The following is a 26,134-nucleotide window of genomic DNA, read 5'->3' on the forward strand; positions in this document are numbered from 1 at the left end:
TTGTTGAAGAAGACAGGCGTGTTTTTAAGCTGTGAGGTGTTTAATTCAGTGATTGAATTTATTTATCAATAAAACCTGCGAAATAGACGCTTAAATTGTTTATGCTGCTAAGTTTTTGAAATAATAAAAGTAAAAGAATTTTGAAAATCATAATTAAAAATTTGATATGCGAAAATGCAGAATCCGGACTCAATAAGGCCTAAATGTGCTAAATGTAAAAATGCAATAAAGGGTGAATCGGGAATAAGATGCCAGGGAGTGTGTGGAAAGGTGTATCACTTGGCAAATAAATGCGCCGGATTGTACCAGTATGCCACCAATATGCTCAACACAAGTCCTGTGAAAAAAGTGTGAACAAAATGAAAAATTTATCTAAAATAACTGAAATGTCAAGTCACAAAGCGAAAAGATATGCGAAGAACTTACAAAAAATACTAAAGTGTGGGGAAGTAAAAAAATAGTGGGCAATAAACAATGCTGCCAAGTGGCCTTCTCAGAAGTCGTAAAAAAACAAATTGTTGCAAGATGTGAAAAACCGCACCAATTATTATAAGGCCAAAAGCGACCCAAAAAATTGACAGAACAAAAGAGGATCTAAATCATCGATCGGCATTTAGTGGCACAATTGTGCAAACTCAATTCACATGTATTCTTATTCTCTTTAGTTTAGTAGTCACTGAGCATTTGGCGCAGCTACATCGATTGTGTGCGTCGCTCGCAATGTTGACGAATGTTATTAGAAAGCAACAAGCAAAGATCGTTTGTTAGTTTTTTCAGTGTGCACAAGCGAAAAATATTAATGTTGACCAACGCAAATGCAACCTATTTAATTGTATAAACCTTTTGCTTCCCATTGTGCGCATTGAAAATATAATAACAAATTATCTTGTCTTGTTGCTTGCTAATAAGCGAATGAACTAAGCAAACCGATGCATCACGTGATGTGCGCGATTATCGCTCTCTCACTAACACATCTGCATTTCCAATTTGCCGACGTTTGATCTAAATAAAACAATTGACCAAAAAAATTTAAAGATCTCATACATAGAGAACAAGCGAAACGGTATTGTGGTGATTGAAAGTGAAAATAGTGAAGAACAAAGCAAAATAAAAAATACATTGGAAAACAAAATTGGCAACGACTATGAAATAAGAATACCCAAGACGATTAATCCAAGCTTTCTTATACCGAGAATAAACTTCAAGCATGAAGGAAGGAGTTGTTGGGAAAACTAAGTAGTATTTGAAAAAAGCCACCTAAAGTTATTAAATATATATGAGGTGAAGATAAATGGTAGAAGTTTTTATAATGCTACTATTGAAACCGACGTTGAAACATTTCCAAAAGTACTAGCAAGTGATAAAATAAATATTAGATGCAAGGTGAACGACGGAGTAAGTGTGTTATGCTGCTATAGATGCAAAGGCTTTAACCACAAAGCGATCGAGTGTAAAAATGAAGAAATTGTTTGGGAAACCACAAAACAAAAGAATGTGACAAGGATTCCGTAAATAAGTGCATATTCTGTTTTCGAGTGAACAAGGAGTTAAAATTGAGTGTAGATGAAAATCATGCAACGACCAGTAAGGACTGTCCGGTATACCAACATTAAATTAAAATTAAAAAAGAAGCGGATTGGTTACTAGCAATCAAGTAAAATAAATGGGATCTATACCAACATTCAGGGACTTATAAATAACTGAACATTTGGAAATTGCTATAATCAAAAACGATGTTGATATAATATTCCTGACGGAAACACATCTAACGCCAAATATTGAAGATAATGAAATAAGTCTTCCAAATTATAGAAAATTAAGTTGTGTGTCGAACTCTGCGCATACTGGAAAGGTAACAATATACATACAAAATAAGTGGGAAGTAAGAAATATAACTCACGAATCAATAGACGCCAAGGTGTGGGTGACATCTTGCGACTGCGTATTTAACAATTTAACAATAAGGGCAATAGCGATCTAACGATCACCAAGTAGCTCCGAAAAAGATTTGTGTGACTACTTTGAAGAGTACATTGAAACAACTTTGGATAGTGCGCAAAATGTTATAATCTCGGGAGACTTTAATATTGACTGGAAGAAACCAGGAACATATAGAAACAGAATAGAAAGCATTTTAAATGATAATTGCTTATAGACTTTATAATTAGCAACATTCCCTCTATTAGTGTTAATGTTAGCGAATATGGAAGAATATCGGATCATGAGATCATTGCAATGAAGATAAAATCGGAAAATTGTGATAAAGAAGATAGAATAAAAAAGTTAAAAAATTTAAATAAAGTAAAAAATGCTTCGCAAAAGAATTTAAGAAAGAGCGTATATATATATATATAGCTCATCAAAACATTCACGAGAATATAAAATTAATGGAGCTAGGACTAAAAAACACTATTAATAAATTTATTGTGGAAAAAGTCGTAAGTAATGGTAGTACGCCAATCGGGTGGTAAAATGAGCGGTTAAAAAATATGAAACGAATGAAGGATAGCCTATATAATATATATATATATATAGAAGATGATGTGGAGTGAGATTAAAAACTTAGTATTAAAGGAAGAAAAAACTGTGATACTTAGCAACGAAGTATGTAATATCATGCTTCCACCAAATGCAAACACAGTGTTTGCCTTCGAAGATCGTGTTTAAGGGCAAACACAAGTCTAAACACTTGTCAAATTCCATACAAAAATCGAAACCCAAACTCACTCCAAACCCATCTTTGAAAGAGTGTTTGTGTTGGGTTTGCATACTTTTTATTATTAACTGATGGCAATAATGTTCATTTATGTCAAATGTTTCTCTTTTGTTTGTGTCAATGTCAATATCAATGTCAATGTGTGTGACAATGTCAAAAGTGTTAAAAAATTAAAAAAGTTAAAAAGCTGTAAAGCCACAAATATAAATAATAAAAAAACTAAAATACTATAGACGCCTGCGGCAGACGAGGCATTTATAGACCTGTGGGAGGAGAAGGCCAGCGAGTTGCGTGGGCCACGCAAAAACTCTCACATATATGGAGAAATGGCCCAGTCATTGGCAGGATTGTTTGGCGACATTCGTTCCATCGTACAGGTAAGAAATATGGGGTCGTAATATAGGACAGCAGCTGACTCGGTAATTCTATACGACACCATGACACTGCTAATACGCGTCCAAAAATATCGAGAGAGGTGTCCAAAGACGCGTATTGACATCAGTATTAATAATCCGAAACCGGAAAAGAAAAACTTTATCCGAAAAACTGTCCGGAGATATTTGCAGTTGCAGTTGGCGATTTTCATGTGGTTGTTGTAATGTTGTTGTACCCACAAAAAAAATTGTGAACATAAATGTTTTGCGCGGATATAGTTTTGGTCTCCAAATCGGTGTTGGACCCACCCAGGGTAATTTTTTATAAGCGCGGCCGAAGGCCGCCAATGCAGAAAGGTGTTCGGCGCAAAAATACTGTGATCCCACCCCCGGTTTCGGAGGGACCCGTGGGTAATTTTTCGGTTTTTCGTTAATATCTTTTGAACGACTTAAAATTTTCCGCATTCGGATTATTAATACTGATGTCAAGACGCGTCGTTTGACACCTCTATCGATATTTTTGGTAGCGTATTAGCAGTCGACCCCTCAACTAGACTATTATCTCTCTCTATTTTCATATCTCGAATTTTTTTCGAGATAGAGGGCGGAAATCGAAATTTTTGAAAAATGACGGTGATAGCTACTTTAAGCTGTTATTACTTCGGAATGGCTCCACCAATTTCAAAGATCTTGGTACCGTTCGAAAGGTATTTAAATTTGTTAGTTTATAATTTTATTTTTGAAAAAAGATAAGTTTCAGTGTAATCAACAACTTCGGCATGTATGTTTTTGAAATACCTTTCCAAGGATAAGGGTAACACTAAGCTTTTTTTCATATCGATGGTTGAGTGCACACTTATTAGAAGTAACAAATTTGAAAATGTTCAGGAGTTCTGATTTTGTATTTTGAAACAATTGCGATGTATATATAAAACACATATTTTCACTTATATATATATAAATTAATACAATTTTTTTCTAATTAATAGCCAGACCCGAGTCGGTTATATCGGCATCCACAGCCGGTACGTTCACTTCGTCTCCCGAATCATCGTCTCCAGCTCTCAGCGAAGCCTCCACACCTGTAATGAAGAAAAATCAAAAAATTAGCGAGTTGAACGAAACTATCAAAACAGCTATGGCAGAAAACAATAAATTGACTGCTGATCTAATTGAAATTGAGAAAAAGAAGGTGTCTGCAGTCGAGATGCTGTCGCAAAGCGTTGTTAGCTTCTTGGAGCGGAACTAATTTAAAAACTGTTCACTTAAATACAGTGTTCGGAAAAAGAAATTCAATGCAAATATATAACTGGCTATATTTAAATATAAAACAGCCATTGGCAGGTAAATTATTTTTAAAACATTTACTAACTTAAAACAGTTATATTAAAGCACAACAAAAAAAACACATTTTGCCTAGTATGGAAGAGTGCCAAACTAGAGCAACAAACCCAACGAACCTTCCTATTTGAGAAGGGGAATACATCTTGAAGCCCAAGGTTGATTGGTTTTGAGTAGCGATCTCAGCTGTCAGTCCGCATTGATGTTTCATAACTGGCTATAATTGTTTGTTGCATGGGAATCTTTAATTTGCTCAATAAAAAGCATTGAGTCCCCTGTTGTTGTTGTTGTTGTAGCAATGCTCGCCCCACCTAATAGCCGCGACCGATCACAAATTGTCATCAATATCCTCTAACGGGAGTCCAAGGAAACTTGCCGTTTCAACAGGGGTGCACCATAAGGAAAGGGGTGTTAGAGGCGTTGGTTCCACATTACAATTGAAGAGATGGTTGGTGTCATGTGGGGACACATTGCAAGCGGGGCATACATTTTGTATGTCGGGGTTGATTCTGGATAGGTAAGAGTGTAACCTGTTACAGTATCCAGAACGAAGTTGAGCAAGAGTGACACGCGTTTCCCTGGGGAGTATGCGTTCCGCTTCCGCAAGTCTTGGATAATTTTCGTTAAGTACTGGATTCACCGGGCAATTCCCGGCATAAAGGTCCGACGCCTGTTTATGGAGTTCACCAAGGACCTGCTTGTGTTTTTTCACTTCATACGGCTGGGTTCTCAGGTGCCGTATTTCCTCAAAATGCTTACGGAGATGACTCCTTAAGCCCCTAGGCGGTGCTGGTTCATCAATCAAATGTCTGTTGGGATGCCCAGGTTTCTGGGTATTCAACAGGAACTGTTTGGTCAGCATCTCATTTCTCTCCCTGATGGGGAGTATTCTCGCCTCATTATGCAGATGGTGTTCTGGGGACATAAGAAGACAGCCTGTGGCGATTCTGAGAGCAGTATTTTGGCAGGCCTGTAGTTTCTTCCAGTGGGTGATTTTTAGGCTTGGCGACCATATGGGTGACGCGTAGCACGTAATCGGCTGGCTAATTGCTTTGTATGTAGTCATGAGCGTTTCTTTATCTTTTCCCCAAGTACTGCCAGCGAGGGATTTGAGGATTTTGTTACGGCTCTGAATTCTCGGAACAATTGCGGCTGCGTGCTCACCAAAATGTAGATCCTGATCAAACGTCACACCCAAGATTTTGGGGTGTCGGACAGTCGGTAGCGTAGTGCCATCGACGTGGATGTTCACTGCTGGATGTTCCACTGCTTTGGATGGTTTAGCACGACCAATGGCGTCCTCAACCTCTTTAGCGGTGATGGTGATTGGTGACGCGCTGAATTTGTGTTTATGTGCGCGTCTATTGGCTCTCCGTCTATCTTTGTCGACCGTAGGATGCATTATATATTGTCGGCAGAAAGCGCTCGCGCATTTTTTCGCGTCCGACAGCACTTTGTCGCCAAAGGCGATGGAAACTTTGTCTTTGTGCTTAGTCGGATTCGATAGGGACTTTACGGTGGACCAAAGTTTACCCACACCGGTAGAGAGGTTACAACCTCTTAGGTGCTCCTCCCATTTCGCCCGCTTGTGTTTATCTACAAGCAATCTGATGCGTTGGTTTATATCCCTTATTTGGGGGTCGCCTGGGTCAAGCTGTCTTATAAGGTCACGTTCTCTCGCTAAGTTTGCGGCCTCCGCTTTTCGGGAATTCTCCCGGCGGGAATGAAATGTGCCGAGGCGGATTTAATGACCTTACGGAAGGCACGCTCCCCTTGGCGGGCATCAGTCGGGATAGGGAGGGCAGCTAGGCGGCTGTCTGTAAAGGATTTATATTCTTCCCACTTTCCTTTTTTGAAGTTTATGAAAGTACATTTTTCAGTGACGATGAAGTCGGCGTTACGCTCAAGCGAAATAAGTATGGGCAAGTGGTCGGATGCCAATGTTACCATCGGCTGGCGAGCTGTGACAGCTTCCTACCATACGTGTGGGGGCGTCTCCGTTTATTGTGCAGAACGTCGTTTCTTCTATTTGATCCGCCAACATCTCACCCCTACTGTCCGCCCGCAAGTTTGAATGCCATAGATCATGATGGGCATTGAAATCGCCTAAGATAATGCGATTGTTGCCAGTGAGTAAGGCCCTGATATTAGGGCGGTATCCACTGGGGCAACAGGTGGCAGGAGGGATGTAGATGTTGATGATTTCTAGGTTTGCATCGCCTGACCGGACAGATAGGCCTTGACGTTCTAAGACATTGTCCCTGCGGTCGATGCCAGGATCAAATATACAATATTGCACAGAGTGGTGTATGATAAACGCTAGACCGCCTCCATTTCCGCTCTCGCGGTCTTTCCTGTGGACGTTATACCCAGAGCAGGTCTGCAATGCAGATCTTGCTGTGAGTTTAGTCTCTTGAATCGCAGCAATGCGGATGTTGTGCCGCTTCATGAAATCGACTATCTCCGTAATCCTCCCAGTTAGTCCATTACAGTTTAACTGCAGAATTCTGAAGTGCATAAGGGGAGACGTCGCCACTCTGGGGGTAAGTGACGGGTGACTACGCCTGGGTTGGGGAAGGCCAGGACGCAATTGCTGTTGTGGCCCTAGGACTGGGCGTCCTTGGGCAAGCATTGGGGTACCCGGATGATTTGGGTTTGCGACCTGGCAACATGGCGTGATGAAACCCATCGGGGGGTTGCCGCCGCGGAGACCAAAACATCTAGGGAAGTGGCACCACCCAAGGCAGGAGCTGCATTGGGCGGATGTCGCAAACATATATATTCTGTGCTGGCAAACGGTGCAAACGGAGGTAGGGACTAAGAGTCTGTTTCCCTGACCTACACGATTGCTGCCGGAAAAGAGGGGGGGGGGGGAGAAGACGGGGGCAGGGGCTGTTGCTCAGCAGTGCTTCCGACTCTACTACGAAGATTGTAGTTATGAGTGGTAGCAGCTGTTTGAATTGTTGGCGCCGTGGGGCGCGAGCAGCAGCGGGTACTTGTTGTGGCTTGCAGAGCAGCGGGGCTGCTGGAAGGTAGTGGGGGGCGCTTAGACGTAGAATACGGGACGCCCTTGGGCGTGAGCAGCAAGGAGCCACAAAAGATTTATAAAAGTTACGTGGACGTCGGGTTTTGGGATCAAGCCCAGAACAACCTGTCCGATGCAACCATCCCTTGCACGAGACACACTGAACAGAGTATGACCGCCTAAAAAGATTCTTTTCCGGCAGATGCAGCAAAACCATTTCTCAGGACCGGGGTCAGGAGACGGACCCGGATTGGATTCGATGCCTTCCCGGAGTAAGAGAATATGGAGCAGTCCTGCTGCAAGGAGCTGCTGGGAGGTTGACAATTTGTGGGAGGGACGAAACAAATTAGATGGGGTCACACTGAAATGACAGTCCTTGGTCGGTTAAAGATTCCCATGCAACAAACAATTATAGCCAGTGATGAAACATCAATGGGGACTGACAGCTGAGATCGCTACTCAAAACCAATCAACCTTGGGCTTCAAGATGTATTCCCCTTCTCAAATAGGAAGGCTCGTTGGGTTTGTTGCTCTAGTTTGGCACTCTTCCATACTAGGCAAAATGTGTTTTTTTTTTTGTTGTGCTTGAATATAACTGTTTTAAGTTAGTAAATGTTTTAAAAATAATTTACCTGCCAATGGCTGTTTTATATTTAAAAACAATCGTTTATGCCAATTGATTACACTGGACCACGAATTTCAACTTTTTTTCTTTACCAGAAACGCCGTTATGAAATTCGTATGTAAAATCACCCCCTGATTTCGAAAATTGAGTTCATTTTTGATTCTATAGTACCGTTTTTGAGATATTTGCAATTTACCGTTATTCGAAAAAACCAAAAAGATGGCTCCCTTTAATTACGTATATCTCACGAACGGGTCAAGCAATTGCAAATAAGTTTACAGAAGAGGAAAGACGATAAAATTTGCTATAAATGCATCATACATTGTTTTTTGCTCAACCATATAGTTTTCGAGATATTAGCTCATCATTTCAGATTTTTGTTTTTTTTTATGAAAAAAATATAAAAAAAAATTTCTTTTTGCGAGGGCAGCATTCCAAAACCACAACTTTTTTTCCAAATATTTTTTATTTACGTAAAGCTCTGTTTAATTAGAAAAAAGATAAGCTATCATCGAAGAAAATCGATGGAAAACTACGTAAGTTATAAGCGATCAAATAAAAATACCCAGGTTGCGCAACTTCAATGTATGTATACATACATATATTAAAGGTATAAAGTGCAAATGGGATATTATCCGGATAAACGAATAACACCATAACAATGATAATACTTTTTCTTTAAATAAATCAAATAGTACTTTTAATACTCGAATTGTTTTATAGTAGGTAAAGTGGTTGCATCGAAAGGAAGAGTGGTTGGGTTCGAAAGCTGCTGTAGGCATGTAGTTATAAACATGTATTTCCGTCACTTATGGGTAAGTATGCAGGTAGATTTTCAAAATTATAAGACACAGAAAATTTTTAAAGCCTACATCTAAAGCAGGTAGTATTTTCTTTTCCCGGCTTCGTATAAAAAGGAACCTTTCTGTCTAGGTAAGATTTGATTTTTTAATTTTATTCTTGTTCCGAGTATAAATATGAGTTAATTCGCCTTGAAACTTCATAACATCTGCAAGGCTCGCCGGAGATAGTTCAGTTCATAAGTCAAATTTCAAAACCGTGATTTAGTAAAAAAAATAAAATGAGTAAAAGGACGCGAGAATTTGAGTGTAATAGCGATCCAGATATGTTGTATAAGGCGACGACGAGTGTTCTCATATCATATCAAAACTTTATACTCCAAGTATTTTAGCATTGAGCCTAAAAATGCTGAAAAACCATGGACACCGAACACTTTGTGTACATCGTGTCGAGTACAATTGATTCAGTCGGAATCCGGACAACAAATAAAATTTGATACACCAATGATATGGAGAGAAATTACTTGCTATTCAATAGAGTGTTATATTTGTCAAACAAAAGTCCTTGGCGTTGGAAGATCAAGAAGAGTAACCTATGCCAGCGTACCTACAGTGACATTACCAGTACTACATTCAACGGCAGTTGCGGATCCAGTTCCATTGTTAACCGTAACATCTGAGTGCGGGGAATCAAGTTGTACTGAATTTCGCATGGGAAAGGAGAGAAACGTTCTATCACAAGCACAACTTAATGATTGGATAAGAGATTTGGAACTATCCAAGGAAAAGGCCGAGATCCACACTTCTCGTATGCAGCAATTTAAATTTGTATCATCCGATGTTAAGGTGATATATTGTAGAACTCGTCACGAACCATTTTCCAAACACTATACCAAGAAAGACAGTATATGCTACTGCAGCGACATTCCTGGTTTATTCAAAGAGTTTGGTCAAACATATGATTCAAAAGAGTGGCGATTGTTCATAGACAGCAATAAACTGAGTTTAAAGGCTGTATTATTGCATATTGGTAACAAAAAGACTTCTATCCCGCTAGCACATGCAGTAAATACAAAGGAAACCTACGAGGAAATTCAAAAACTACTCAAATTTATCAAATATGAAGAGCATGATTGGAAAATATGTTCTGATCTCAAAGTCGTTGCAATGCTATGCGGTCTACAAAGTGGCTACACCAAGCACTGCTGCTTCCTCTGCAAGTGGGATAGCCGAGCTCGTAAGGACCACTACGTCAGAAAGGATTCGCCGGAAAGAGTTGAGTTTACCGTTGGTGTGGATAACATCAAATACACCCCTCTTGTCAAGAAAGAGAAAATCATACTTCCACCCTTACACATCAAGCTCGGTCTCATTAAAAACTTTGTTAAGGCTTTGGACAAAGAAGGCGAAGCATTCGACTATTTGAAAACAATTTTTCCAGATATTTCTCAAGCCAAGATAAAGGAAGGTATTTTTGTCGGACCACAAATAAAAAAGTTGATCAACAATAATCAATTCAAAGGACTACTCTCATCAGTTGAGGCACCAGCGTGGGAATCCTTTGAAAACGTCGTTGCTTCTTTTCTCGGTAGACACAAAAGCCCTAACTACGAGCAGATAGTGAACGACTTAATCAATAATTATGCGAAAATGGGTAAATATTAAAGGCTTACTAAAATTAATTTCCCAAAATTCTATAACTTGTTTACCTAATTAATATTTTCTTTCCAGGCGTAAATATGTCGTTAAAAATTCACTTTCTGCACTCACATTTGAGCTTTTTTCCGGCAATTCTTGGCGACGAAAGTGACGAACATGGCGAAAGGTTTCATCAGCAAATGAAATTAATTGAAAATCGATATCAAGGATTCTGGGACGTCGCAATGATGGGTGATTACTGCTGGTTTCTCATAAGAGAAACCGATCCTAAACTGAATAAGCGTCAAAGTCGAACACATAATTATTTCGACTACATAGTAAAATAAAATTAAGATAAAGATTGTTAGAATATAGTACAAATATAAATAAATTAATAAAAAAAAAATTTAAAAATATGAGTAATTTCATTCATAAATTGAACTTTTAACTAAATAGAAACAGAGCATAGCTAGATATTTCACTCTTCTTTATACCATACATACGTTTTGAGGTATACGTTGAAATTGCGCAACCTGGGTATTTTTATTTGGTCGCTTATAACTTACGTATCGATTTTCTTCGATGATAGCTTAACTTTTTTCTAATTAAACAGAGCTTTACGTAAATAAAAAATATTTGGAAAAAAAGTTGTGGTTTTGGAATGCTGCCCTCGCAAAAAGTAATTTTTTTCATATTTTTTCATAAAAAAAAAACAAAAATCTGAAATGATGAGCTAATATCTCGAAAACTATATGGTTGAGCAAAAAACAATGTATGATGCATTTATAGCAAATTTTATCGTCTTTCCGATTCTGTAAACTTATTTGCAATTGCTTGACCTGTTCGTGAGATATACGTAATTAAAAGGAGCCATCGTTTTGGTTTTTTCGAATAACGGTAAATTGCAAATATCTCAAAAACGGTACCATAGAATCAAAAATGAACTCGATTTTCGAAATCAGGGGGTGGTTTTACATACGAATTTCATAACGGCGTCTCTGGTAAATTTGGCCGTCGACCAGTGTTATCATAAAAAATATAGTCGGTTACATATTTGCATTGAATGTGTTGCTTTTATTTTGAACAACACTATGTATTGCCTTAAAATGTATATGAATTGTTGCTTTTGTTTTGAACAACACTATATATAGAATTAAAATGTGTATGAATTTTGGCGCCTTCAGACTTATGTACAAATGTATTAAATATACCAAAATGTAGAAAAACCTAAAAATGTCGACACCAAACTGGTTTAAAGAGTTCATGCGAACAGATAGTTTAAATCAGCCGAAATTTTTTTGGGAATGTCCAGTTCCAGTCCAGATATATGTAAACATATCTTTGTATATACTTTATTTTGACGATTTTTGTAGTTAGTTTGTTTAAACTTAACCTGGCGTTAGTGACCGAGCAAGCAACCGGCGTTGAAGGTTACGTCGCTCGTCACAACGGTGCGTCCCACATCCATAGGTAAGCCCAGAATGTGTATGTGTGTATGCATATAGCCTATGGCGCATTCATACATATTCTATGCTAGCTTACTTGAGAATATTTCTTGCTAATATGTGGCGAGCTAAATAGGGGTGAAATGACACCCAAAACGATTCCTACAGATCAAGTGCCACCACGAACGGCGTAATGAGAGCGATTTGGGTTCAGCCACAGGTCATTATTGTTGTAAGGGAGTAGGAGTAGGGTGAGTCGATGTTTTTCACCTGCCTGTTGGCTCATAGTCTAGATCTGTCTACCTAAGGACATATACATTTTTGAGCAAAACAGCGACCGAAACAACATTAACGCCAAAGCCCAGAGAAAGCTGTCGAGTTGCTTTCAGGGTTTACACAAGAGTGTCACAGCTGACCTCAACTTGCCCACATCATCAGCACAGAAATGGTTCTCTAATGAGGTGATTGATTTAACGACCTCTCTAAATAAATTAATGATACCAACCCTTATAATTGTAGTAGTCGTTTCAGCAAAGACACACACGCAAGTGGATAAATTGTACAAGCAAACTTACCGAAATATTCCATTAATCCGTTCCTTATAACCTCCCCTTCTGATCTCTCATTTAAATTATTGTGACTTTGAGGGCTGCACCTGGCATCTCGCTGCATATCCACAAGCCAATTTTCTAGGACAGGGTCCTTCTCGTCGATGAAAAAATTGTGTAAAGCGCATGCTGCAGAAATTACGACATTTGCATTTTTTATATGATTATCAATACCTTTTCCCATTCTCCTCAACCTAAAATATAAAGAAATTTGTATTAGGACTGAAAGCGATTTCCGTTTTTATTATGTACATATATTCACCTGGCTTTGTAATGGCCGAAAGCATTTTCAACGACTCGTCGACACTTGGATAACCTATAATTAAACAATTTCTGTCCAACCGAGTTTTCGATGTTGTACGGGTATGGCTTCATGACATATTGCGAGAGTCGGAACGCGGAGTCGCTTGTAATATGCACTGGTATTTTTGTGCGCCCATGATACCAGCTCATTTCGTCGAGAAGTGCACATTCCTGCAGCTCCCGCTTGAGAGACGACAGCTCAAATATACTTGAGTCATTACATTTTCCCGGGCTACCACAGTGGAGGTACATGAATCGGTATTTTGCGTCCACCAAAGCCAAAACCACTAAGGAATACCAACCCTTATAATTGTAGTAGTCGACAGCTTCTTCTATTTTAGGGTGTATCTCTATGTGACACCCATCTGTATTAGATAACGAATTGTGGTTTAAACTGTTTTCCGTGTTATTAATTTGCTTACCTATGGCTCCAATACATTGTGGATAACCCATTGCATTGAAGTCTGCTACTCCTTGCTCTATCCCAGTCCTTGTGAGGGGGAAGCTTTTGAAATATTCCGGCGCCATACACGCCCAGACTTCATTGCAAAACTCAATTAAAATTTTGCAAACAGTAGCTTTGTCTACTTCAAACAAATTTGCAATCGATCTATATTCACTGGAAGATCCCAGTGCATATAAAGCAATTGCAACACGCTTCTCTAAAGGAATCGCATTCCTATAACTTGTGTCCTTCTTCTTCCTTTTTTAGAGGCGAATGCACAACTTGTCGAAGCTGGATCGTGTCATTCTAAAGTTTTCCTTAAAAAACTTTGGGCCGTTCTTCTGGCAGTCCACCTCCCAAAAGGTACTTGAATGTTCCTGAAATTTATTTATTAAACCTAAAAATTGTATGTTGAAGTTGCTAACATACCAAACTCCATACACTTTGCGAGCGTATTATAATTTCGTTGAAACATGCAGCTATAGTCAATAGCATTTTGTTATAAAGAACTTTTCGTTGTCACTTCGCTGTCTATTATTTTAAAAAATAATGACACAATCATCATAATAAATTGAATTTTATGAACCATTTTTAATTTTATTGTAATTAATATAATTTTTTCAACTTCAAACTTCACAACAAAATAAAAAATCAAGCGAATGACAGTTTGAACACAATTTACCTCAAACACGCAGTGGAAACAGTTGACAACTATTTCAAACCCAAAACTGGCAAACACGGTGTTTGGGTTTGGTGGAAACAGCATATAATATGTAAATTGTGTTCAAACTGTCATTCGCTTGATTGTTTATTTTGTTGTGAAGTTTGAAGTTGAAAAAATTATATTAATTACAATAAAATTAAAAATGGTTCATAAAATTCAATTTATTATGATGATTGTGTCATTATTTTTTAAAATAATAGACAGCGAAGTGACAACGAAAAGTTCTTTATAACAAAATGCTATTGACTATAGCTGCATGTTTCAACGAAATTATAATACGCTCGCAAAGTGTGTGGAGTTTGGTATGTTAGCAACTTCAACATACAATTTTTAGGTTTAATAAATAAATTTCAGGAACATTCAAGTACCTTTTGGGAGGTGGACTGCCAGAAGAACGGCCCAAAGTTTTTTAAGGAAAACTTTAGAATGACACGATCCAGTTTCGACAAGTTGTGCATTCGCCTCTAAAAAAGGAAGAAGAAGGACACAAATTATAGGAATGCGATTCCTTTAGAGAAGCGTGTTGCAATTGCTTTATATGCACTGGGATCTTCCAGTGAATATAGATCGATTGCAAATTTGTTTGAAGTAGACAAAGCTACTGTTTGCAAAATTTTAATTGAGTTTTGCAATGAAGTCTGGGCGTGTATGGCGCCGGAATATTTCAAAAGCTTCCCCCTCACAAGGACTGGTATAGAGCAAGGAGTAGCAGACTTCAATGCAATGGGTTATCCACAATGTATTGGAGCCATAGGTAAGCAAATTAATAACAACACGGAAAACAGTTTAAACCACAATTCGTTATCTAATACAGATGGGTGTCACATAGAGATACACCCTAAAATAGAAGAAGCTGTCGACTACTACAATTATAAGGGTTGGTATTCCTTAGTGCTTTTGGCTTTGGTGGACGCAAAATACCGATTCATGTACCTCCACTGTGGTAGCCCGGGAAAATGTAATGACTCAAGTATATTTGAGCTGTCGTCTCTCAAGCGGGAGCTGCAGGAATGTGCACTTCTCGACGAAATGAGCTGGTATCATGGGCGCACAAAAATACCAGTGCATATTACAAGCGACTCCGCGTTCCGACTCTCGCAATATGTCATGAAGCCATACCCGTACAACATCGAAAACTCGGTTGGACAGAAATTGTTTAATTATAGGTTATCCAAGTGTCGACGAGTCGTTGAAAATGCTTTCGGCCATTACAAAGCCAGGTGAATATATGTACATAATAAAAACGGAAATCGCTTTCAGTCCTAATACAAATTTCTTTATATTTTAGGTTGAGGAGAATGGGAAAAGGTATTGATAATCATATAAAAAATGCAAATGTCGTAATTTCTGCAGCATGCGCTTTACACAATTTTTTCATCGACGAGAAGGACCCTGTCCTAGAAAATTGGCTTGTGGATATGCAGCGAGATGCCAGGTGCAGCCCTCAAAGTCACAATAATTTAAATGACAGATCAGAAGGGGAGGTTATAAGGAACGGATTAATGGAATATTTCGGTAAGTTTGCTTGTACAATTTATCCACTTGCGTGTGTGTCTTTGCTGAAACGACTACTACAATTATAAGGGTTGGTATCATTAATTTATTTAGAGAGGTCGTTAAATCAATCACCTCATTAGAGAACCATTTCTGTGCTGATGATGTGGGCAAGTTGAGGTCAGCTGTGACACTCTTGTGTAAACCCTGAAAGCAACTCGATAGCTTTCTCTGGGCTTTGGCGTTAATGTTGTTTCGGTCGCTGTTTTGCTCAAAAATGTATATGTCCTTAGGTAGACAGATCTAGACTATGAGCCAACAGGCAGGTGAAAAACATCGACTCACCCTACTCCTACTCCCTTACAACAATAATGACCTGTGGCTGAACCCAAATCGCTCTCATTACGCCGTTCGTGGTGGCACTTGATCTGTAGGAATCGTTTTGGGTGTCATTTCACCCCTATTTAGCTCGCCACATATTAGCAAGAAATATTCTCAAGTAAGCTAGCATAGAATATGTATGAATGCGCCATAGGCTATATGCATACACACATACACATTCTGGGCTTACCTATGGATGTGGGACGCACCGTTGTGACGAGCGACGTAACCTTCAACGCCGGTTGCTTGCTCGGTCACTAACGCCAGGTTAAGTTTAAACAAACTAACTACAAAAATCGTCAAAATAAAGTATATACAAAGATATGTTTACATATATCTGGACTGGAACTGGACATTCCCAAAAAAATTTCGGCTGATTTAAACTATCTGTTCGCATGAACTCTTTAAACCAGTTTGGTGTCGACATTTTTAGGTTTTTCTACATTTTGGTATATTTAATACATTTGTACATAAGTCTGAAGGCGCCAAAATTCATACACATTTTAATTCTATATATAGTGTTGTTCAAAACAAAAGCAACAATTCATATACATTTTAAGGCAATACATAGTGTTGTTCAAAATAAAAGCAACACATTCAATGCAAATATGTAACCGACTATATTTTTTATGATAACACTGGTCGACGGCCAAAATTTACCAGAGACGCCGTTATGAAATTCGTATGTAAAACCACCCCCTGATTTCGAAAATTTTTGATTCTATGGTACCGTTTTTGAGATATTTGCAATTTACCGTTATTCGAAAAAACCAAAACGATGGCTCCTTTTAATTACGTATATCTCACGAACAGGTCAAGCAATTGCAAATAAGTTTACAGAATCGGAAAGACGATAAAATTTGCTATAAATGCATCATACATTGTTTTTTGCTCAACCATATAGTTTTCGAGATATTAGCTCATCATTTCAGATTTTTGTTTTTTTTTTATGAAAAAATATGAAAAAAATTACTTTTTGCGAGGGGAGCATTCCAAAACCACAACTTTTTTTCCAAATATTTTTTATTTACGTAAAGCTCTGTTTAATTAGAAAAAAGTTAAGCTATCATCGAAGAAAATCGATACGTAAGTTATAAGCGACCAAATAAAAATACCCAGGTTGCGCAATTTCAACGTATACCTCAAAACGTATGTATGGTATAAAGAAGAGTGAAATATCTAGCTATGCTCTGTTTCTATTTAGTTAAAAGTTCAATTTATGAATGAAATTACCCATATTTTTAAATTTTTTTTTTATTAATTTATTTATATTTGTACTATATTCTAACAATCTTTATCTTAATTTTATTTTACTATGTAGTCGAAATAATTATGTGTTCGACTTTGACGCTTATTCAGTTTAGGATCGGTTTCTCTTATGAGAAACCAGCAGTAATCACCCATCATTGCGACGTCCCAGAATCCTTGATATCGATTTTCAATTAATTTCATTTGCTGATGAAACCTTTCGCCATGTTCGTCACTTTCGTCGCCAAGAATTGCCGGAAAAAAGCTCAAATGTGAGTGCAGAAAGTGAATTTTTAACGACATATTTACGCCTGGAAAGAAAATATTAATTAGGTAAACAAGTTATAGAATTTTGGGAAATTAATTTTAGTAAGCCTTTAATATTTACCCATTTTCGCATAATTATTGATTAAGTCGTTCACTATCTGCTCGTAGTTAGGGCTTTTGTGTCTACCGAGAAAAGAAGCAACGACGTTTTCAAAGGATTCCCACGCTGGTGCCTCAACTGATGAGAGTAGTCCTTTGAATTGATTATTGTTGATCAACTTTTTTATTTGTGGTCCGACAAAAATACCTTCCTTTATCTTGGCTTGAGAAATATCTGGAAAAATTGTTTTCAAATAGTCGAATGCTTCGCCTTCTTTGTCCAAAGCCTTAACAAAGTTTTTAATGAGACCGAGCTTGATGTGTAAGGGTGGAAGTATGATTTTCTCTTTCTTGACAAGAGGGGTGTATTTGATGTTATCCACACCAACGGTAAACTCAACTCTTTCTGGCGAATCCTTTCTGACGTAGTGGTCCTTACGAGCTCGGCTATCCCACTTGCAGAGGAAGCAGCAGTGCTTGGTGTAGCCACTTTGTAGACCGCATAGCATTGCAACGACTTTGAGATCAGAACATATTTTCCAATCATGCTCTTCATATTTGATAAATTTGAGTAGTTTTTGAATTTCCTCGTAGGTTTCCTTTGTATTTACTGCATGTGCTAGCGGGATAGAAGTCTTTTTGTTACCAATATGCAATAATACAGCCTTAAAACTCAGTTTATTGCTGTCTATGAACAATCGCCACTCTTTTGAATCATATGTTTGACCAAACTCTTTGAATAAACCAGGAATGTCGCTGCAGTAGCATATACTGTCTTTCTTGGTATAGTGTTTGGAAAATGGTTCGTGACGAGTTCTACAATATATCACCTTAACATCGGATGATACAAATTTAAATTGTTGCATACGAGAAGTGTGGATCTCGGCCTTTTCCTTGGATAGTTCCAAATCTCTTATCCAATCATTAAGTTGTGCTTGTGATAGAACGTTTCTCTCCTTTCCCATGCGAAATTCAGTACAACTTGATTCCCCGCACTCAGATGTTACGGTTAACAATGGAACTGGATCCGCAACTGCCGTTGAATGTAGTACTGGTAATGTCACTGTAGGTACGCTGGCATAGGTTACTCTTCTTGATCTTCCAACGCCAAGGACTTTTGTTTGACAAATATAACACTCTATTGAATAGCAAGTAATTTCTCTCCATATCATTGGTGTATCAAATTTTATTTGTTGTCCGGATTCCGACTGAATCAATTGTACTCGACACGATGTACACAAAGTGTTCGGTGTCCATGGTTTTTCAGCATTTTTAGGCTCAATGCTAAAATACTTGGAGTATAAAGTTTTGATATGATATGAGAACACTCGTCGTCGCCTTATACAACATATCTGGATCGCTATTACACTCAAATTCTCGCGTCCTTTTACTCATTTTATTTTTTTTACTAAATCACGGTTTTGAAATTTGACTTATGAACTGAACTATCTCCGGCGAGCCTTGCAGATGTTATGAAGTTTCAAGGCGAATTAACTCATATTTATACTCGGAACAAGAATAAAATTAAAAAATCAAATCTTACCTAGACAGAAAGGTTCCTTTTTATACGAAGCCGGGAAAAGAAAATACTACCTGCTTTAGATGTAGGCTTTAAAAATTTTCTGTGTCTTATAATTTTGAAAATCTACCTGCATACTTACCCATAAGTGACGGAAATACATGTTTATAACTACATGCCTACAGCAGCTTTCGAACCCAACCACTCTTCCTTTCGATGCAACCACTTTACCTACTATAAAACAATTCGAGTATTAAAAGTACTATTTGATTTATTTAAAGAAAAAGTATTATCATTGTTATGGTGTTATTCGTTTATCCGGATAATATCCCATTTGCACTTTATACCTTTAATATATGTATGTATACATACATTGAAGTTGCGCAACCTGGGTATTTTTATTTGATCGCTTATAACTTACGTAGTTTTCCATCGATTTTCTTCGATGATAGCTTATCTTTTTTCTAATTAAACAGAGCTTTACGTAAATAAAAAATATTTGGAAAAAAAGTTGTGGTTTTGGAATGCTGCCCTCGCAAAAAGTAATTTTTTTTATATTTTTTTCATAAAAAAAAACAAAAATCTGAAATGATGAGCTAATATCTCGAAAACTATATGGTTGAGCAAAAAACAATGTATGATGCATTTATAGCAAATTTTATCGTCTTTCCTCTTCTGTATTTGCAATTGCTTGACCCGTTCGTGAGATATACGTAATTAAAGGGAGCCATCTTTTTGGTTTTTTCGAATAACGGTAAATTGCAAATATCTCAAAAACGGTACCATAGAATCAAAAATGAACTCAATTTTCGAAATCAGGGGGTGATTTTACATACGAATTTCATAACGGCGTTTCTGGTAAAGAAAAAAAGTTGAAATTCGTGGTCCAGTGTAATCAATTGGCATAAACGATTGTTTTTAAATATAAAACAGCCATTGGCAGGTAAATTATTTTTAAAACATTTACTAACTTAAAACAGTTATATTCAAGCACAACAAAAAAAAAAACACATTTTGCCTAGTATGGAAGAGTGCCAAACTAGAGCAACAAACCCAACGAGCCTTCCTATTTGAGAAGGGGAATACATCTTGAAGCCCAAGGTTGATTGGTTTTGAGTAGCGATCTCAGCTGTCAGTCCCCATTGATGTTTCATCACTGGCTATAATTGTTTGTTGCATGGGAATCTTTAACCGACCAAGGACTGTCATTTCAGTGTGACCCCATCTAATTTGTTTCGTCCCTCCCACAAATTGTCATCCTCCCAGCAGCTCCTTGCAGCAGGACTGCTCCATATTCTCTTACTCCGGGAAGGCATCGAATCCAATCCGGGTCCGTCTCCTGACCCCGGTCCTGAGAAATGGTTTTGCTGCATCTGCCGGAAAAGAATCTTTTTAGGCGGTCATACTCTGTTCAGTGTGTCTCGTGCAAGGGATGGTTGCATCGGACAGGTTGTTCTGGGCTTGATCCCAAAACCCGACGTCCACGTAACTTTTATAAATCTTTTGTGGCTCCTTGCTGCTCACGCCCAAGGGCGTCCCGTATTCTACGTCTAAGCGCCCCCCACTACCTTCCAGCAGCCCCGCTGCTCTGCAAGCCACAACAAGTACCCGCTGCTGCTCGCGCCCCACGGCGCCAACAATTCAAACAGCTGCTACCACTCATAACTACAATCTTCGTAGTAGAGTCGGAAGCACTGCTGAGCAACAGCCCCTGCCCCCGTCTTCTCCCCCCCCCCCCCCCCCCCCCTCTTTTCCGGCAGCAATCGTGTAGGTCAGGGAAACAGACTCTTAGTCCCTACCTCCGTTTGCACCGTTTGCCAGCACAGAATATATATGTTTGCGACATCCGCCCAATGCAGCTCCTGCCTTGGGTGGTGCCACTTCCCTAGATGTTCTGGTCTCCGCGACGGCAACCCCCCGATGGGTTTCATCACGCCATGTTGCCAGGTCGCAAACCCAAATCATCCGGGTACCCCAATGCTTGCCCAAGGACGCCCAGTCCTAGGGCCACAACAGCAATTGCGTCCTGGCCTTCCCCAACCCAGGCGTAGTCACCCGTCACTTACCCCCAGAGTGGCGACGTCTCCCCTTATGCACTTCAGAATTCTGCAGTTAAACTGTAATGGACTAACTGGGAGGATTACGGAGATAGTCGATTTCATGAAGCGGCACAACATCCGCATTGCTGCGATTCAAGAGACTAAACTCACAGCAAGATCTGCATTGCAGACCTGCTCTGGGTATAACGTCCACAGGAAAGACCGCGAGAGCGGAAATGGAGGCGGTCTAGCGTTTATCATACACCACTCTGTGCAATATTGTATATTTGATCCTGGCATCGACCGCAGGGACAATGTCTTAGAACGTCAAGGCCTATCTGTCCGGTCAGGCGATGCAAACCTAGAAATCATCAACATCTACATCCCTCCTGCCACCTGTTGCCCCAGTGGATACCGCCCTAATATCAGGGCCTTACTCACTGGCAACAATCGCATTATCTTAGGCGATTTCAATGCCCATCATGATCTATGGCATTCAAACTTGCGGGCGGACAGTAGGGGTGAGATGTTGGCGGATCAAATAGAAGAAACGACGTTCTGCACAATAAACGGAGACGCCCCCACACGTATGGTAGGAAGCTGTCACAGCTCGCCAGCCGATGGTAACATTGGCATCCGACCACTTGCCCATACTTATTTCGCTTGAGCGTAACGCCGACTTCATCGTCACTGAAAAATGTACTTTCATAAACTTCAAAAAAGGAAAGTGGGAAGAATATAAATCCTTTACAGACAGCCGCCTAGCTGCCCTCCCTATCCCGACTGATGCCCGCCAAGGGGAGCGTGCCTTCCGTAAGGTCATTAAATCCGCCTCGGCACATTTCATTCCCGCCGGGAGAATCCCCGAAATCCGGCCCACTTCCCGGCGGAGGCCACAAACTTAGCGAGAGAACGTGACCTTATAAGACAGCTTGACCCAGGCGACCCCCAAATAAGGGATATAAACCAACGCATCAGATTGCTTGTAGATGAACACAAGCGGGCGAAATGGGAGGAGCACCTAAGAGGTTGTAACCTCTCTACCGGTGTGGGTAAACTTTGGTCCACCCTAAAGTCCCTATCGAATCCGATTAAGCACAAAGACAAATTTTCCATCGCCTTTGGCGACAAAGTGCTGTCGGACGCGAAAAAATGCGCGAGCGCTTTCTGCCGACAATATATAATGCATCCTACGGTCGACAAAGATAGACGGAGAGCCAATGGACGCGCACATAAACACAAATTCAGCGCGTCATCAATCACCATCACCGCTAAAGAGGTTGAGGACGCCATTGGTCGTGCTAAACCATCCAAAGCAGTGGGCCCAGACGGCATAGCCATGCCGATGCTTAAAAGCCTAGGGAAAGAGGGTTTCAAATATTTAGCACATGTCTTCAACCTGTCTCTTTCCATCTTTGTCATTCCCGAAAAACGGAAAATGGCCAAGGTGGTCCCGCTACTTAAGCCTGGGAAATCAGCTAACATAGGAGAGTCATATCGCCCGATATGTCTCCTTTCGCCAGTAGCCAAGACGCTCCCCATTTTGCTCCCCTACTTCAAAGCAAATTTGCAGCTAGCCTGTCATCAGCATGGCTTCAGAAAACTCCATAGCACCACCACCGCGCTAAATACCATTAGCACCCAGATAAATTGCGGGTTAAATGAAAACCACCACCATAGAACAGTACTCGTAGCGCTAGACCTATCAAAAGCTTTTGATACGGTCAACCATGGCTCGTTACTGCAGGACCTGGAAGGGTCTACCCTTCCCCCATGTCTTAAAAGGTGGACCGCAAATTATCTGGGTGGTCGGCAGGCATCGGTGCAATTTAGAAACGAAACATCAAAACCAAGGAGAATTAAACAGGGGGTGCCACAGGGTGGTGTCCTATCCCCACTTTTGTTTAATTTCTACATATCTAAGCTACCTTCACCACCGGAAGGAGTCACAATCGGTTCCTACGCCGATGACTGCACAATAATGGCCACAGACCCAGGCCCAAAGATCGATGCGCTATGCAATAAAATAAACGGCTACCTCCCTGATCTCTCCAGTTTTTTCGCCTCGCGAAACCTGGCATTATCACCGACTAAATCTTCCGCGACCTTATTTACAACATGGACGCCCCAAATGTCGACCATTTTGAACATCCACGTCGATGGCACTACGCTACCGACTGTCCGACACCCCAAAATCTTGGGTGTGACGTTTGATCAGGATCTACATTTTGGTGAGCACGCAGCCGCAATTGTTCCGAGAATTCAGAGCCGTAACAAAATCCTCAAATCCCTCGCTGGCAGTACTTGGGGAAAAGATAAAGAAACGCTCATGACTACATACAAAGCAATTAGCCAGCCGATTACGTGCTACGCGTCACCCATATGGTCGCCAAGCCTAAAAATCACCCACTGGAAGAAACTACAGGCCTGCCAAAATACTGCTCTCAGAATCGCCACGGGCTGTCTTCTTATGTCCCCAGAACACCATCTGCATAATGAGGCGAGAATACTCCCCATCAGGGAGAGAAATTAGATGCTGACCAAACAGTTCCTGTTGAATACCCAGAAACCTGGGCATCCCAACAGACATTTGATTGATGAACCAGCACCGCCTAGGGGCTTAAGGAGTCATATCCGTAAGCATTTTGAGGAAATACGCCACCTGAGAACCCAGCCGTATGAAGTGAAAAAACACAAGCAGGTCCTTGGTGAACTCCATAAACAGGCGTCGGACCTTTATGCCGGGAATTGCCCGGTGAATCCAGTACTTAACGAAAATTATCCAAGACTTGCGGAAGAGGAACGCATACTCCCCAGGGAAACGCGTGTCACTCTTGCTCAACTTCGTTCTGGATACTGTAACAGGTTACACTCTTACCTATCCAGAATCAACCCCGACATACAAAATGTATGCCCCGCTTGCAATGTGTCCCCACATGACACCAACCATCTCTTCAATTGTAATGTGGAACCAACGCCTCTAACACCCCTTTCCTTATGGTCCACCCCTGTTGAAACGGCAAGTTTCCTTGGACTCCCGTTAGAGGATATTGATGACAATTTGTGATCGGTCGCGGCTATTAGGTGGGGCGAGCATTGCTACAACAACAACAACAACAGGGGACTCAATGCTTTTTATTGAGCAAATTAAAGATTCCCATGCAACAAACAATTATAGCCAGTTATGAAACATCAATGCGGACTGACAGCTGAGATCGCTACTCAAAACCAATCAACCTTGGGCTTCAAGATGTATTCCCCTTCTCAAATAGGAAGGTTCGTTGGGTTTGTTGCTCTAGTTTGGCACTCTTCCATACTAGGCAAAATGTGTTTTTTTTTGTTGTGCTTGAATATAACTGTTTTAAGTTAGTAAATGTTTTAAAAATAATTTACCTGCCAATGGCTGTTTTATATTTAAATATAGCCAGTTATATATTTGCATTGAATTTCTTTTTCCGAACACTGTATTTAAGTGAACAGTTTTTAAATTAGTTCCGCTCCAAGAAGCTAACAACGCTTTGCGACAGCATCTCGACTGCAGCCACCTTCTTTTTCTCAATTTCAATTAGATCAGCAGTCAATTTATTGTTTTCTGCCATAGCTGTTTTGATAGTTTCGTTCAACTCGCTAATTTTTTGATTTTTCTTCATTACAGGTGTGGAGGCTTCGCTGAGAGCTGGAGACGATGATTCGGGAGACGAAGTGGACGTACCGGCTGTGGATGCCGATGTAACCGACTCGGGTCTGGCTATTAATTAGAAAAAAATTGTATTAATTTATATATATATAAGTGAAAATATGTGTTTTATATATACATCGCAATTGTTTCAAAATACAAAATCAGAACTCCTGAACATTTTCAAATTTGTTACTTCTAATAAGTGTGCACTCAACCATCGATATGAAAAAAAGCTTAGTGTTACCCTTATCCTTGGAAAGGTATTTCAAAAACATACATGCCGAAGTTGTTGATTACACTGAAACCTATCTTTTTTCAAAAATAAAACTATAAACTAACAAATTTAAATACCTTTCGAACGGTACCAAGATCTTTGAAATTGGTGGAGCCATTCCGAAGTAATAACAGCTTAAAGTAGCTATCACCGTCATTTTTCAAACTTTTCGATTTCCGCCCTCTATCTCGAAAAAAGTTCGAGATATGAAAATAGAGAGAGATAATAGTCTAGTTGAGGGGTCGACTGCTAATACGCTACCAAAAATATCGATAGAGGTGTCAAACGACGCGTCTTGACATCAGTATTAATAATCCGAATGCGGAAAATAAAAATTTTAAGTCGTTCAAAAGATATTAACGAAAAACCGAAAAATTACCCACGGGTCCCTCCGAAACCGGGGGTGGGATCCACAGTATTTTTGCGCCGAACACCTTTCTGCATTGGCGGCCTTCGGCTGCGCTTATAAAAAATTACCCTGGGTGGGTCCAACACCGATTTGGAGACCAAAACTATATCCGCGCAAAACATTTATGTTCACAATTTTTTTTGTGGGTACAACAACATTACAACAACCACATGAAAATCGCCAATATCTCCGGACAGTTTTGCGGATAAAGTTTTTCTTTTCCGGTTTCGGATTATTAATACTGATGTCAATACGCGTCTTTGGACACCTCTCTCGATATTTTTGGACGCGTATTAGCAGTGTCATGCTGTCGTATAGAATTACCGAGTCAGCTGCTGTCCTATATTACGACCCCATATTTCTTACCTGTACGATGGAACGAATGTCGCCAAACAATCCTGCCAATGACTGGGCCATTTCTCCATATATGTGAGAGTTTTTGCGTGGCCCACGCAACTCGCTGGCCTTCTCCTCCCACAGGTCTATAAATGCCTCGTCTGCCGCAGGCGTCCATAGTATTTTAGTTTTTTTTATTATTTGTGCCATATTTGTGGCTTTACAGCTTTTTAACTTTTTTAATTTTTTAACACTTTTGACATTGTCACACACATTGACATTGATATTGACATTGACACAAACAAAAGAGAAACAATTGACATAAATGAACATTATTGCCATCAG

At 39.7% G+C, this 26,134-nt stretch overlaps 1 protein-coding gene and 2 pseudogenes across 3 annotated transcripts in view; 1 reads left to right on the forward strand and 2 right to left on the reverse strand.

Moving 5' to 3' along the window:
• IPIP (Inositol phosphatase interacting protein) overlaps positions 1 to 26,134 on the reverse strand; it is a 245,389-nt gene that overhangs the window by 118,332 nt on the left and 100,923 nt on the right. The window contains exon 4 of one of the 3 annotated variants that reach the window (XM_067765976.1): positions 4,048 to 4,172. The exons of the other annotated variants lie outside the window; for them this stretch is intronic. Coding sequence (XP_067622077.1) covers positions 4,069 to 4,172 — 104 coding nt within the window. The 3' untranslated portion in view covers positions 4,048 to 4,068. Of the gene's footprint in view, positions 1 to 4,047; positions 4,173 to 26,134 lie in introns of those variants that run through there. 3 annotated transcript variants of the gene reach the window in all.
• LOC137239081 (uncharacterized) lies at positions 12,472 to 13,815 on the reverse strand (annotated as a pseudogene).
• Positions 14,281 to 24,850, forward strand: LOC137239082 (uncharacterized; annotated as a pseudogene).

The sequence above is a fragment of the Eurosta solidaginis genome, chromosome 2 (assembly GCF_040869045.1).
Source record: "Eurosta solidaginis isolate ZX-2024a chromosome 2, ASM4086904v1, whole genome shotgun sequence".
Lineage (NCBI taxonomy): Eukaryota > Metazoa > Arthropoda > Insecta > Diptera > Tephritidae > Eurosta > Eurosta solidaginis.